At 44.8% G+C, this 15639-nt stretch overlaps 1 protein-coding gene across 2 annotated transcripts in view; it reads right to left on the reverse strand.

Moving 5' to 3' along the window:
* PLXNA1 (plexin A1) overlaps window positions 1-15639 on the reverse strand; it is a 551734-nt gene that overhangs the window by 413828 nt on the left and 122267 nt on the right. For both annotated transcript variants that reach the window (XM_030205992.1, XM_030205991.1), the window contains exon 3: window positions 14806-14988. In XM_030205992.1, the coding sequence (XP_030061852.1) occupies window positions 14806-14988 (183 nt within the window). The remainder of the gene's footprint in view (window positions 1-14805; window positions 14989-15639) is intronic.

Consider the following 15639-nt stretch of genomic DNA (forward strand, 5'->3'; position numbering starts at 1 on the left):
CAAGGGCACAATTACAATGTGGTCTGCAATTAGGCACATGTGGTGGATAGTTCTAGCATTACCCAAACAGTAGATGTAAGTTTGAATGCACAGTTTACCTGGGGTTATTTTCAAAATGGAAATAATATACACAAAATTTTGCTTGAAAATCTGGAGAAGACCACACAATGCATGCGCATACTTTATACTAACAATACCCTCAAACTGCCCAAGACACCACTGAAAAGAGACTTATCCAGCAGTCTTCTCTGAACCCAGGTGTTCTACATAATAATTCTCACCTCCAACGTTCTGACGCTGCCTGGGACCATGGCTCACTCGGATGTGGTCTGCTACCTGCGATAGATAACACTGACGTCATACATCCCTTCGAGTCTGCTGCTTTCCCTTCTCTTCGCTCTGAGCTCTGACTCTGGTCCCACCCTTGCGGAAACAGGAAATGAGGGCGGGACCAGAGCTCAGAGCAAAGAGAAGGAAAGGCAGTAGACTCGCTGATCCTGCTCGCTCTTCAATGCTGCCGACGGGACCCCGGTAAGAGAGGGGGAGAGGGGGGTTGGCGATTTTAGAGGGGGGGGACTGGCACTCAGAGGGAGGACAGAGCAAAGGAGAATGACAGAGGGAGGGAGGGGGGACTGCAACTCGGAGGGAGAACAGAGTGAAGGAGAGTGAAAGAGAGAGGGAGGAAGCCATGGAAATCGGAGGGGAGGAAAGGGGGCCGTGGGACTTGGAGGGGACAGAGGGAGAGAGCGAGGTGGGGGAGGAAAACCTTGCTAGTGCCCGTTTCCTTTCGTACCTAAATCGGGCCTTTTTTACTAGTTAAGATATAGGAGAACCAGTTTGGATCTCCTCTGCTGCATACTCCCTCGTGTTCGTGTCCATCCTCCAACAGAGTGGTTTCTCCAAAACTGAACAGACAAGGGCTGGAGGAATGCAAGCCCAGCTGGCCTGTCATCTCTCCCAGAAAGGAACGTCCTGGCTGGCCTAGTTCCCAAGTCTAGCCTGACCTCCATTCCAGACATGACAGCTCCTGGTGATTGATTAACACTTTTGGCAGCCTGGTTGTGTGAGAAGGCATTTGTTCATGACATAATACGGACATTATCCCAGGGCTTGCTCCTGAGTGTTCCATTCTTGCGGTCTGCCAGGCATTTTCACTTGCTGGCTTGAAGCTCTCAGCCTTGTGAATTTTAATTGTATAAGAACTGAATGCATACAGGAGAGGTATGTATTGGGCACACATATCCCTATCTCCTGCCAAGGACCTTCTTAGTAAATTAAATCTGATATTAAGTTATGAGACCAAGAGTGAGAACATGGAAACTTCGAGGTGCATTGTAATGTTCAGTAAAACAAATACACCCTTTTTTTAGCTGCTGTATCATATCACTAACCATTTGTGATTTCCCATGTTTAAAAGAGATGGACTGGCAACTCTTTCACAGCTCTCTCAGATGGTGTTCTCAACAAAGTCTTTATTCAAATCGATAAACAAAAATGACCCGACACGAGTCGTGTTTCAGCCCTACTGGCCTGCGTCAGGGGTGTAGGAATCTTATGAAATAGTATATTTTCCTAGAGCGATTGGATTGCAGCCAAACTCCAATGGTGTATAACATCACAAGCGGTTCTCATCGTCAAAACAAGTGCCGCGGTAACTTTCTGTAAAAACGCTGTCCAATAGAGTTTGGCTGCAATCCAATCGCTCTAGGAAAATATACCGTTTCATAAAATTCCTAGACCCCTGACGCAGGCCAGTAGGGCCGAAACATGACTCGTGTCAGGTCATTTTTGTTTATCGATTTGAATAAAGACTTGGTTGAGAACATTATCTGAGAGAGGGTTTTTTTTGCTCCACTTTTCTTCGCTCGGCAATTGATCTTCAGTGGAGAGGTTACCTTCTGTTGGTGTTAACTCTTTCATAGCTACCAGACTCACAAGTGACAAGGAAACCATGATCTGAAAAGCCAGCGTAGATTGGGTCCATCTGCCCATCCCTTTGATATCCTCTAATGTACTTCACACTCTTTGACCACCCATTGCTTCAACCTGCTGTATCTGGCAAACTCCCATCCAGTACCACCCATTAATCAGGCCCAGTTCCAGCAAATACCATAGGTGGTGTGAGCAGTGTGGCCTCCAGGTATATGGAGGAATGCAAAAACTGCCCCCAGCCTACCGTCTCATTAGCAGTGGTGAAGAGGGTGGGTGATCGCCAATGGGTGAGTTGCAAAGAGCACAACTATACCTCACTATGTTTCTGCCCATCTTCCCTAAATTCCAATCTCTTTGGAGAGAGAAACCAAACCTCAGCCCTACATCCGCCACCCCTTACACTTATCAAAGTCATCCTGGAGAAATCTGTAACTGTGCAAATACTTGTACTGTGCCAGGTCCACTTTCAGCAGCTACAAAAATAAATAAATAAATAAATGCCAGGTAAGAGTTTGAGGGAGGGACCTGTAGGAATGACATTTAGGTGTAATGTTCTGTGCTTCAGTGGGGATTCAAACTGAGCTAAGACCAAGTGCCCACATAAACGTGGAGGGCATAATCGAACAGGACGCCCAAGGTTTCCGGAGGGCGTCCTCGCAGGACGTCCTGGTAAAGGGCGGGGAAACACGTATTATCGAAACAAATGGGCGTCCATCTTTTATTTTGATAATACCGTCGGGGACGCCCAAATCTCAACATTTAGATCGACCTCAGAGATGCTCATCCCCGATTTTCGGCGATAATGGAACCCGAAGACGCCCATCTCAGAAACGACCAAATCCAAGCCCTTTGGTCGTGGGACGAGCCAGCATTCGTAGTGCACTGGTCCCCCTCACATGCCAGGACACCAACCGGGCACCCTAGGGAGCACTGCAGTGGACTTCAGAAAAAGCTCCCAGGTGCATAGCTCCCTTACCTTGTGTGCTGAGCCCCCCAAAACTCACTCTCCACAACTGTATACCACTACCATAGCCCTTAGAGATGAAGGGTGGCACCTAGATGTGGGTACAGTGGGTTTCAGGTGGGTTTTGGAGGGCTCACATTTACCACCACAAGTGTAACAGGTGGGGGGGGGATGGGCCTAGGTCCGGCTCTCTGAAGTGCACTACAGTACCCACTAAAACTGCTCCAGGGACCTGCATACTGCTGTCATGGAGCTGGGTATGATATTTGAGGCTGACAGAGGCTGGAAAAAAATATTTTAACTTTTTTTTTTTTTTTAGGGTGGGAGGGGGTTAGTGACCACTGGCAGAGTAGGAGGAGGTCATCCCCGATTCCCTCCAATGGTCATCTGGTCATTAAGGGCACATTTTTGTGGCTTGGTCGTAAAAAAAAAAAAAAAAAGGACCAAGTAAAGTCGGCCAAGTGTTAGTCATGGACGCCCTTCTTTTTTCCATTATCATCCGAGGACACCCATGTGTTAAGCACGCCCCAGTCTCGCCTTCGCTTTGCTTCCGACACACCCCCAGGAACTTTGGTCGTCCCCGCGAAGGAAAGAAGTTGAGGGCGCCCAAAATCGTCTTTCAATTATGCTGATTTGGGCGACCCTGGGAGAAGGACGCCCATCTCCCGATTTGTGTTGCGGGAGATGGGCGTCCTTCTCTTTCGAAAATGAGCCCAATAGCCTCTTCCAGCTGCACAGTGAACTGGTCGATGAAGAGACCTGGCATATTCCCTGGGTGACAAGAGATCTGATCAGGTGACTGATGAGGCTGCATAATCCTTCTCCAGCTGGTGCGAGGTGAAAAGTTTCCAGCCGCTAAAGTGAAACCGCCAATACAGTGTACACATATCAGTATCATACCATTATTCATTCATTTAATTATATTTGATTTACACTCAGAGCAAGTGAAAATAAAATCACTGTATTTAGCCATCTGAATCTTAACATTAGACGTAACTGTATCCATACCCATGCAACATCCTCAGCATCCTGCAAAATGCTCGTTTATCTTTTCTTCAATGTATCTCACTCCTATCGATGATAATTAATATCTTACAATATCGGGCTGCACTTAAAATACAAGAAGCAACACAATTTCTCTCATTCGTACCAATTCCAAAAGCATCAACTAACTGGAAACTCTGGGTTTTGTAGCTTTTCGTCGTTGGTTTATCTTTTCTTGATATTCTCATTGTTGGTTCCTTTAAATATTATGACAACGTTTGTCTTTATATTGTAGCCTTATTACTAGACTTATGTATCTGATCTACAAGGCTATTTCATTCTTGTATCAATATTCTGCTGTACTGTTCATTTCTTGTTATGTTTCTAAAAACAAATAAAAATTGTTTGAAATAAAAAGCCACAGAAAATTACAGTTTTGACTTTCAAGGCTGAGAAAGCAAAGCAAGGGAAAGAAGAACCCCGCCCTAACCATAACCCCTACCTCAAAGGAGCAACCTCATGACAAGCTAAAGAAGGGGATGAGGAAGATGGAAAGCCAGGGAAGAGCAAGGCAGCAGCAGAATCCTGGACCGTGAGCAAAAAAAAACAGCAGCTCGTGCTCCAGTGTGGAACTTGCCAAACAAAGCATAGTCCCATTGGACTCTAGGATGAAATAATTGGATGTATGATTCTCTCCTTCCAACGCTGCATCGATTTCCTCCCACACCCTCCTCGCCTCTCACTGAAGCTACGCTACAGACCTATTTAGAAACCTGCAATTTGGAGTTCAATACTAGAAAAGAGATTCTCAGAAATGTGAGCGCACTCATATCAGTTATCGATCTCTCTCTCTGTTCTCATCTCTCTGCCTCCACAGCCCCCCCCCCCCCCACCTCCACCACCTTCCTCATGTTTCCTGGGAAGAAGCAGCTTTTCTTCCACAACAACAATGTTCTTCTAGATTATGAGAGGAACCATGACCTTTACATTCAGTCACCAACATGTCTGGTGAGCCCCAAATGGCAAAGTGATTAACTGTAGAACTGGGGGCCAACTGGCTTCCTGGTTGAACCTATGAAATTATCCCCTACTCCCCTCCACACACAAAAAAATAAATGTTGAATTGTTGCCATTCATCCATTACAATACTCTTTACGTGGGTATGAGAAGCCCCTCAGTATAGCAGTAAACTTACTCTCCTCTTTATACACATTTTGGGGGGGAAAAATAATGTGAAACCCCACAGCTGCTACTTTTCAATGAATAGTCTCATCTGAATTCATATTTAGATGGAATTCTCTCTCAGTGACGCCCTGATGTTTGGTAAGATCAGAATTCTTTGCCCCAATGAAAACAAAGATTCCTCACAGATAATTTAATTCTGGAGCATACAGCTCATCAGAGCAGGACCCTAATCATTTCAGAAACTTACAAAATGCCTCCATGGAAACAGATAGGGGACAGCACAAAAACCTTCCTTCAGGGCCGCAGGACAGCACAAGGCGAGGATAACATTCAAAAGCCTTAGGTGTTCAGTGTCGAAAATTGATAATTGTGATTATATTCTGAACTGATAAAATATGAACATTATTTTGGATGTGTCCCATATTTAAAAAGCAGGGGAAGATACTGTATATGCAAAGTAGACAACTGGAATTGTTGGGTTTGGCTTTGGGGTTTTTTTTCCCCCTTTTCCTTTGATTTGTTTCTGTGCTCATTGCATTTTCTGGTGATTTCACATAGGGGTATGTTTACTAAGGTGCGTTAGGGTTTTTAACGCGCCTTAAATTTACAGGCACGTTAAACGCTAATGCGCCTATACATTTCTATGGGCACGTTAGCGTTTAATGCGCATAAACCATCTACGTGTGTTTTTAAGAAACAGCTTTTTTGAATTTTTATTTTATTTTTCATTGAAGTTTCCATGAATTTACTTCACTATTGCCTATGTTTACTAAGTGGTGCTATGGGCGCATTAGCGTTTAATGCGCATAAACCATTTACGTGTGTTAAAAACGCTAATGCACCCATAGCACCACTTAGTAAACATAGGCAATAGTGAAGTAAATTCATGGAAACTTCAATGAAAAATCAAAATCAAAATTCCAAAAAGCTGTTTCTTAAAAACAGAAAGTAACAGAGAAAGTTCCTATATAAATCTTCTCCCCCAGCAGGGATCTCTCTGTATTAGTTACATGCTGAATGTCTAGAAACCCCTAAGGATTGGCCTCCCGATTTCTTGGTAGGAAATGCAGGACAGAGCACCACACGTCCTGTCACTCAAGTCCCTGACGGTGTGGAACTATCTTAACCAGCTGCCATACATTTGAGGAGTGAGAGGTGGGGGCAGAATTAGATTAACAGAATCAACTTATATGCTGCCTACATTCAATGGATAATCAGCAGTCTATATTAATATAAAATATTAAGCACACAAAAGTAAAATTACAATACACTAAAACAGCAGATTAAAAATGCATAACAAACCCACCTATAAGAGTATTAATTATTCTCTGCAAAAGCCTCTGCTAAAACAAGCAGGCTTTTCACTGCTTCCTTAAAGGAACATTATTAACCTCATCCTATAATTACCCTGGGAAATTCTTTCCAAAGGGCAGGACCTTTACAGAAAAAGACTTTATTAAATGTGTAAGTCAGATGGACCAAGGCCAAGTAGGGGAACTGCAACAGCCCCTTCTGTGACGCCCGAAAGGGGACTTTGTAAAGAAATACTACTGCAGCCCGATCAGTAAATACAGCAGCTGGCCTGTACAGAGATACAAAACAGTAAACTGAGTATGTTGAACTGTATCCTAGGCCATACCGGAGCCAATGAAGTTTACGCAGCTGAGGAGTCCAAGATATCACCATTTACCTCCCCCCCCCCCCCCATTAGAAGTTTTTCTGCCATATTTTGTGTCAGCTGCAGGGCCGCTGAGAGGGGGGGCAAAATTCCCTGGGACTGGCCTCCAAGGGGGGGGGGGCAGCACTGGCAAGCTTCTTCCTGCCTGCCAGCTTCTGGGTCAGCCTGTGCCAGGAAGACCCAGATGATTGTATTAACGAGATAACCCAAGTGACCCGGGTTATCTCGTTAATGCAATCATCCGGGTCCCAGCACACAAGAGCAGGAGACGACAGACTGAGGGAGGAGCAGTCAGACACAGGAAGGTAAAGGGGTGGGTGAGGGAGGGCAGCAGCGGCCTGGCTGTGTCTCTCGGCAGCCCTGGTCAGCTGCAGACAATGTAACCGCAACATTCACTCCCACTATCAACAATGCTGCAGCTATATAAATCTGCAATTATAAGCATTTCCTGCATCAATGGTTCCATTTCCTCTGCTCGGCTTTGCTAGCTGGGTCACAATGTGAAGACCGTGACATCGGGCTCTTCCTCTGCTGAGCTGGGCCACGTAGGTGCAAGACACCAGCCTCCACTCTCATGGCCATTTTAAAACTACCATTTCCTTCCATTTTGGGATGAATGTCACCAAGGAATGCAAAGTTCCTGTGGCATCACCACAAAGGGTACTGTAAGATAAGTATTAAGGAAGTGGGGGGCAACAAGAAAGATTGGTTTTGCACCTAATGCCTCAGTAAAATTATCCATGCAAAGGAGAGAGAAATAGTTTTGCTCATGCTTTTGGTAAAAACATTCACAGGTACACAGCAGGGACTCTTTAAATGGAATGCTATTAAAATTACTAGTACAGCCGCATAGCACATTAATCAGGCGCTGAGAGCACTGGGAAGCCCTCCAACTCCTATCTGTGCAAGGAATCAGCTGGTTAGGGGAATTACAGGGGAAATAGGTGTGGCTGCCAAGGGATAGTCAGAGCATGCAGGCTATTGGTGGGGGGGGGGGGGGGGGGGAACGTGCTCAGAATGCCAGAAGCATGTTTTTGGAACCAGCTCTGTCTATATCACTGAAGATGGTTCTCGGGCTTCACTCTCCATTGTCATCAATCTTCATCCAACTGCGCTCACGTTCTTAATGACTTAATCCAATTCTGTCCCACCAGGCCAGAGTTTGATCTCTATTCTACATCCTACCGGACTCCCACTGCATGTGTTGCAGTCCCCAGGGTCAAGCTTTTCCACTGCATCCTCACAATGTCAACAGTTTAATTTAAGACCCTTGTGTAAATGGTAAATAAAGGGAAGGTTCAGCACTGCCTCCTCTTCTTCCATTCAGTTCAGCTCACTCTCATAAGTACATAAGTATTGCCACACTGGGACAGACCAAAGGTCCTTCAAGCCCAGCATCCTGTTTCCATCAGTAGCCAACCCAGGTCACAAATACCTGGCAAGATCTCAAAACAAGTTCAATACATTTTATGCTGCTTATCCCAGAAATAAAGCAGTGGATTTTCCCCAAGTCCATTTTAATAATGGTCTACGGACTTTTCCTTTAGGAAGCCGTCCAAACCTTTTTTAAATCCCACATCTTCTTCGCTAATACATTCTACAGTTCAGATTGCTTTCTCTGTCCCACCCCATCATGGAAACATCTCAAAACATCGAGATTCTGGGAACTACAAAGTGCAGCAAACTGGGACTGGGTCAAGACTAACAGAATTCTTGAATTTGTTTCTCCCAGTTTTGCTCATGGAAATTCAGATAACTTTCTCAAGTGAATCTGGAGAGATTTCAGCTAAACTTGACCTGAATTTACTTAGCTCCCAATGCTCAAAACTCCGGTGCTGTTCCAAATAGCGCCGTAAAAATACCACTGGAACAGCGTAGAGGAACAATGCCCTAATGCACAATGCTAATGAGATGCAAAATAGGCACGCTCACAGCATTGAGCATTAGGGAGTTCAGCGAGAGGATTGTGTTTTGGTGCAGGAGGACTGTGCTTGGCGCGTGTGCAGAAAAGTTCCGTGGTAAGCTCGGCTCCTGTACCTGGTAAAACCCCTAAACATGAAGCACACAATGGCATCTGTTTTCTGTGGCCTTAATATAAGCATTTAAATTTTTTTTTTTAGCTTGGACACTTAGTACATAAGTACATAAGTATTGCCATACTGGGAAAGACCAAAGGTCCATCGAGCCCAGCATCCTGTTTCCAACAGTGGCCAATCGAGGTCACAAATACCTGGCAAGATCCTAAAAAAGTACAAAACATTTTGTACTGCTTATCCCAGAAACAGTGGATTTTTGCAAGTCCATTTAATAACGGTCTATGGACTTTTCCTTCAGGAAGCCGGCCAAACCTTTTTTTAAACTCCGCTAAGCTAACCGCCTTTACCACATTCTCTGGCAACGAATTCCAGAGTTTAATTACACGTTGAGTGAAGAAACATTTTCTACGATTCATTTTAAATTTACTACATTGTAGCTTCATCGCATGCCCCCTAGTCCTAGTATTTTTGGAAAGCGTGAACAGACGCTTCACATTTACCCGATCAACTCTACTTATATTTAGATGCAGGAAACAGACGTCAAGGTGTTATTTTGCTTGGGTCTGCTGTTTCTGATGACCAGTACTTGCACGGGCTTCCTTCTGCTTCCAAACGCAATCAAAACCGGCAGATTTCGTAGAAAGAATCATGAGAGAAGCCCGAGAATCATGAGAAATCCTCTCTTCCAACATCCTAACGCCTGCTCTGACCTGGTGTTATTTTTTGCTGCTGTAAGGCAGTTTTGTTTCGCACGCTCTTTTCTGAGCATTAGGGAGGAATACAAAATGACCTCATTAACATAACTTCACTACATTTGCATGCTATCGGCCCTAGTGGTGCACTCGTTGTTTCCCGCGCTGGACCCCTCTGAACATTCTGCGCAGGTAAATGCGGGCGCTAGTACGGCACTAATGACCTCTAGCGCCCGCGTTTACTTTTGAGTATTGGGGCCTTAAGTCTTGATTTTGGCACAGGTGGCTTAGGCAACTGCCTAAGTACGAAACACCTGGCCACCAGAAGACGGATTCCATTTGCTTTAGTTCTGGGCTTTATGATCTCTGAAGGAAGAACCGTCCCACCCCCACGGCTCTCCTGCCCACACCAACTCTTAAATCCACCCGACGTCTGCGGGGAATCTGCCCACCGCATAGCCTGAAATTTGGATGAATCCACTCAAATTCCGATGTAGGTCCGAGGAATCCATTTCAGATTTTTATGGCTTGGTCATTTCCTCTGGCTCCTTTGGACTTCCAGCTCAGTCAAAACCAGCCCCATACCAGGAACATGAGCCTTCATTCATAACTACACAGAGGGAAGTCCTTTTTCTTGCAATTTTCAACACCTGCCTACTTCCACCCAGCCCAAGGTCACAAAGTGCAGCTTTCTTCTGACCCCAGTCTGATTGCCACCCAAGATTGAGCAGCACAGGTCATCACAGTACTATGCCTGTGACCATCCTGAATGCCGCCTTCATAACAATGAAGGGGGGGGGGGTTGGGAAGCTATTTACAGCCAAGGAATTATGGGGTTATTTTTCAGCAGGACAAGTAGGGATGTTCTTTCCACAGACCCTTTTCTTCCACTGTTTTCATGCTGCACTGTATTTAATTGCTGTTTGGGTACTTTTGAGTGGTTGAAATAGAAGTGACACAAACACAAGCGAATAAATAAATCCCAACCCTGGCTCATGCAAAGAATAGAGGCAAGGCTCAGAAAATAGATCAGACATCTATACAATGCACGATCTGCATAATGAATGCATTCAGGTGGCATCTCAAGATGCCGGAGAGATACTAATCATGATATTGGCTCACTGGGCATTAGTTTGCCACATATATGGAGTGAAACCACTGCCCATTTCAGTGAATCCTGCTTGCATGAAATAACTGGGTAAACACTGATGCATTGGGTAAGATTGATTTACACTACTTAGTTTGGGGGTCTGATGGGCACCTTCAGTCCCCTGACGTTGCAAAGTAGGTGCCTTTTATGAGTCTGGATAAGCTGTGTACTTGGCACTGGGGTTTACTGGAAGTTTAAATTTCCCACATGAAACCAAAATCCCCAGGCAGCTCCTGGGGACTAGCTCTGGCACGGCTTTTACCGAGAGGTATCAATCACAGTGCCAGCACCCTCTATTCAGGAAGAGGTATGCCAAGCAACAGTCCTTCTAACTAAACAGTTCTTGTTGCTTAATAATTCTAACACCTACAGATCTATGACATTTATCGAGCAGTAGGTAACCTTTTGTCCCTCAGTGAGTCATGTCTGAAAACAAGCTACATGGAGCATGAAAGAGTCCAAAAGCTGAAAGATTCTACATACCAACTTCATTGTACTTTCTGATGGGTTATAAATCTCATGGCAAGGGAGAGGCACGCTGAGGATGCCGACAAGCTGCGCACAGCCATCCAGTTTGGACAAATCCAGAACCACCTACAAATTCTTCCAGCCCAATCCAAAATATTCTAAGCAAAACTCCAAGGATTAAACATTTATCACGTTCTTTAAAACAACAAAGCCTGCTTCACTCCCAGACATGTCACTGATACCTTTCCTAGGAGTCTGCAAGCAGGGTGAAATTTTTCTTCTCTTTCTGTTTTTTTTATTAATTTCAGTTACTTTCCTTGCATTTCAGCATGAACCATCTCATTTTAGTATGCGCCAACATGAAGTGAAAATGACCAGAATGAAAATGTTCACACACCAGTACAATAGCGTTTTCTCAGGACCGGCTTAACCATTAGGCAAGACTAGGTGATTCCTAGAATAGCAGCATCTGAGGGGTGGCAAAGATCAGCTCAAAAAGCCATCAGCAGTTACTTCTACCTGCAGGGAGGGTGCGGCAAAGATCAGCTATGGTCAAAGCAAAACAATAGGCCCTGACAGACACAAACTCAAAGAAGCATCAGCCGTTACTTCTACCTGCCAGGGGTGCAGCTATGGGTGGGCCTGGGCCCGTCCACTTTCATCCCAGGCCCACCCGTCAGCGGCCAGACTGACTTGCAAAACAAATAAGCCAGCCACCTTGTGCCGATTTTAGCAGACCGCTCTCTCTCCCGATCTCGTCCCGCTGCTCCCATGCCATGCATCAGACAATCCAAAGGGTCACCAGCAGCATGTAAGAATCACTACCACTACTGCCAGCTGACCTGGAAGCCTTCCTTCTGCCATGTCCTCCTGCCTAACTCTGACCCAATTTCTTGTTTACTGCCTGGGAGGAATGAGACAGAGGGAAGGCTTCCGGGTCAGCTTGCAGCAGTGCCAGCAGCGATTCATACATGCTGCCGGCGGGGGTGGGGGGTGGGAGGAGGGGATAGGATAGGAAAGAGGGAAAATTGTTGGGCATGAGGTGGAGGGGAGGGGAAGAAGGAGAGATGCTGTATGGAGAGGTGGGACAATTGTAGGACATGAGGGGGAGAAGGAGGGAGCGAGGAAGAATTGCTGCATGTAGGGTAGGGTGGGGTGGGGAGAAGGGGGGAGGGAGATATGCTGCATAGGAGGGGAGAAGGACCAGACAGGAAGGAATGTTGGACCTGGGAGGAAGGGAGAGATGATGCACAGGGGAGAGAGGGATGAGAGATGAGGGAAATTTTGGACATGGAGTTACTTCTACCTGCAGGGAGGGGGCAGCACAGAGCAGCTGCAATCAAAGCAGAACAATAGATCCTGACCGCCACAAACTCAAAGAACTATCATGAACATTATTTTGCCTGCAGAAAGGGTGAAAAGTTTTCAAGTAGCCCATTTACCTTGGTAAATTAGTTTTGGAAACTGCCTTTATTACATACAAAGTTTGATATTTTAAAGTATGATGTCAAATTCTATGCTTTTACAGGACTGTGCTAGGAGGTTTGGTGTTGGGATAATTATGAATGTTCAGTTTATCATAATCTCAGGATGGGGTTATAAGGCTGAAGGTTTGCCCTAGGTAACCACTGCTCTTGCACCAGCTACGTGTTTTCTAGGACTTTGAGTCTCCTAAACAGATCTTGTACAGACAACTTTCCCACACATTTTGTTTCAGGTTTTCAACTGAAATTTTAGAAATTCAAAAATAGACTCCTAGGAAAGCAGCCATTTTTACTGATTATGAAATAAAAACCTAAAATCCAAGCAAACCCTTCACAAGCACCCCAGGAGCCCTGGGCTCACACATCTGCACATGTAGAGTTAGTCCTTGACCTCATCATTACAAATACGTTTAGCTGGTTGGAAACCTTCCCCTGCTGAAGAAAACCTGCTCAGGTGAACAGCGGGTGCTTCATTCCTAACAGCTGCCATACAGAAGCAGCAAAGGAAAAGTCAGTTCTGTGAAACTTCACCTGAGGGAAAGATGCCTGACAAGATACTGTTACCCATATAAAAGTATCCTGGATAGAATTTCAAGATGATGTCATGCCTTCATTCCAGACTCTACCTTTGTGCTTCATGATAAATCAACTTTTTTTTTTGAGTGGTGAAATAATGAAATTGTAAGCCTGTCCCTCCAGGACAAATTATGATCATGTCAGAACATCACCTGGTGGAAATGGAGTGATGCAGACACTGAAGCATTAAGGCCTGATAAAGTGCATATGAGAAAAGGGAAAAACACCTTCACTGCACCATGTCCCATGTCCTCAACTTTAGGATTAATCTGGATACCTGGGATGAATGCATCTTAACAGAGAGAAGTCAGCAGATATCCCTCTCCTCGCTCCTCTTGCAATCTCTTAACAACAGTTTAGAAACAGAAGATGAATGATGGAGAAAGAGAAAAGCAGCACAGGCTAAGATTAGAGACAGAAGAAGAAAGGAATAAACCTCTGCATGTCCATCTATTATCTACCAGACACAAATTATATTTAAACTGTCAAGTGAAGCAAGAGAACCATCAGGCACTGGTGCTTGATGCCACTTTCCATCATTATTGTTAATATTAGTATATCATAGCAGAAGATTACAACAGAGTTTAGCACCCCAATTGGTAAGGCTGAGATCACATGATCAAACAAGTTTAGCAACAGATTAACGTAAACAGACAGATGTGATGACATTATCCCCTCTGCATTCAGGAAGGGCACCATACAATAAATCTGTGATATTCCCTCACCACTTCACTCCCTTCTTCATCAAGGCTTGGAATGGAGCAAACTCAGAATTAGATCAGTCTCTGTAGGTTGCCCTGAGTGAGAGGGACACCATAGTCACTGGTTTGCCAAAGCCTTTCCAAAGAACCAAAGGAGAAGATTTACATGTATCACCACTGGCCCTGGCTCATCTCCACAAAGAACCAGCAGATCAGAGGGAAAACAGCAACACAAATAAGCATGAAGCAAAGTCAGTGTAGAGGACCTCAGATGGGACAACCAAGCAGAGCCAAACTGCCAAGGAAGCAATTTTAATTGAAGGATCCAACACAGCAGTGTTTCAGCAAATGCCTCTGTCATCTCCATAAAGATCAAACAGAACATTTCACCCCTCCACAGAGTGCTTGACTCAACTGAAAGCAAAGAGCCAGCATAGAACTTCGGTTCCCTTCTTCTCCCCCCCCCCCCCCCCACCCGATTGTCCCTCTCAGGTCTCCTAGATCTCACTGTATCTCTCTCATTCAACAGTGGATTAAAATTCCAGGAAAAAGAAGCCCTACTTTCATTTAAGTTGGAGAACCATTAACTAGCGAACATCTAATCACATTCTGCCTAGCACACGACAGTAACAGTGTACAATGGGTTAGGATGCCAACTCATTTCACCATTGCCATCTTCATTCTGAATCATAATCTTGTAACATGCCATGGTTTGGGAACCATGATGCCTTTTCTTTTCTGCCTTTATTCCACTTCTGAAAAATTCTTGGATCCCAAGGAAATTTATAAAGTAATTTTTAAAAAGTGATTTAAAATTGAAGCTCAGAAGCAGTGGAATGAATTATGGCAAATGATTGAACATAGCAAATCCCTGTCCACTCACTCGTCATGCAGGTTACCAAGGACACTGGTCACTCTTCAGCCTCCTCTAGTATTGTCACGGTGGAGATCCTACCTTTTTGATTCTCCCACTCCTGGTCCCAGCGAAAATGACCGTATGTCCCCTGTAGTCATAAGCAGCTACTGAGGTCATTCCGTCCTCTTTGTCCAGAAAGAGGGGGATTCCCTCAATGGTGACCATGCCACCCAGTGGCTGATTGAAATCCAGACCACAGAAATTGTCATCGATCTGCAGAGGCTGTAGAAGGGGAGGGGGGGAGACAGATTTGATCATTAATCATTGTACAGATAAAGTCACAAATCATTTATAATGAAATCAGGGAAACAACAAGATTGAGGAAAGCAGTGAACACACAGAAAATAACAGAATCTGTATATGCTGATTTGACATACTTGCTATATATATACTCCTTGGAGGAGGGTGTCCCCTCACAGATTGTTAATTGCACGATTCCTACTGATTAATTCCATCTCTATATTGATGTCTTCACTGACCTTACACAGCAATTCATGTACTGGACACGGTATTATAACAAGGATAACAGTAAAACAGAAAGCACCCAGCTTCCTCACTTTTATTAACAAAGCTTGCCGTGGCAGCTTCTACTGTATCATGAATGCACGTGAGCACAGCTCAGGTCAGCGCAATTGCATTACTGGTACTCCCACCAGCAGGATCCTGCAAGTTCCAATAACAGACTGCACAAAGAGAAGAGCAGGACTGGTGGGGAGCTATCGGAGGGGCTGGGGGTAAATCAAGATCTGTCACCAAGGTAGTGGTTCTCAGTCTTCAAGCCATAATGAATATTCATGAGAGACATTTTCATTCACTGCCTCCGTAGTATGGAAACATCTCATGCATATTCAGTAAGAATAATCTCGGAAACCA

The sequence above is a fragment of the Microcaecilia unicolor genome, chromosome 6 (genome assembly GCF_901765095.1).
Source record: "Microcaecilia unicolor chromosome 6, aMicUni1.1, whole genome shotgun sequence".
In the NCBI taxonomy this organism is placed as follows: Eukaryota; Metazoa; Chordata; class Amphibia; order Gymnophiona; family Siphonopidae; genus Microcaecilia; species Microcaecilia unicolor.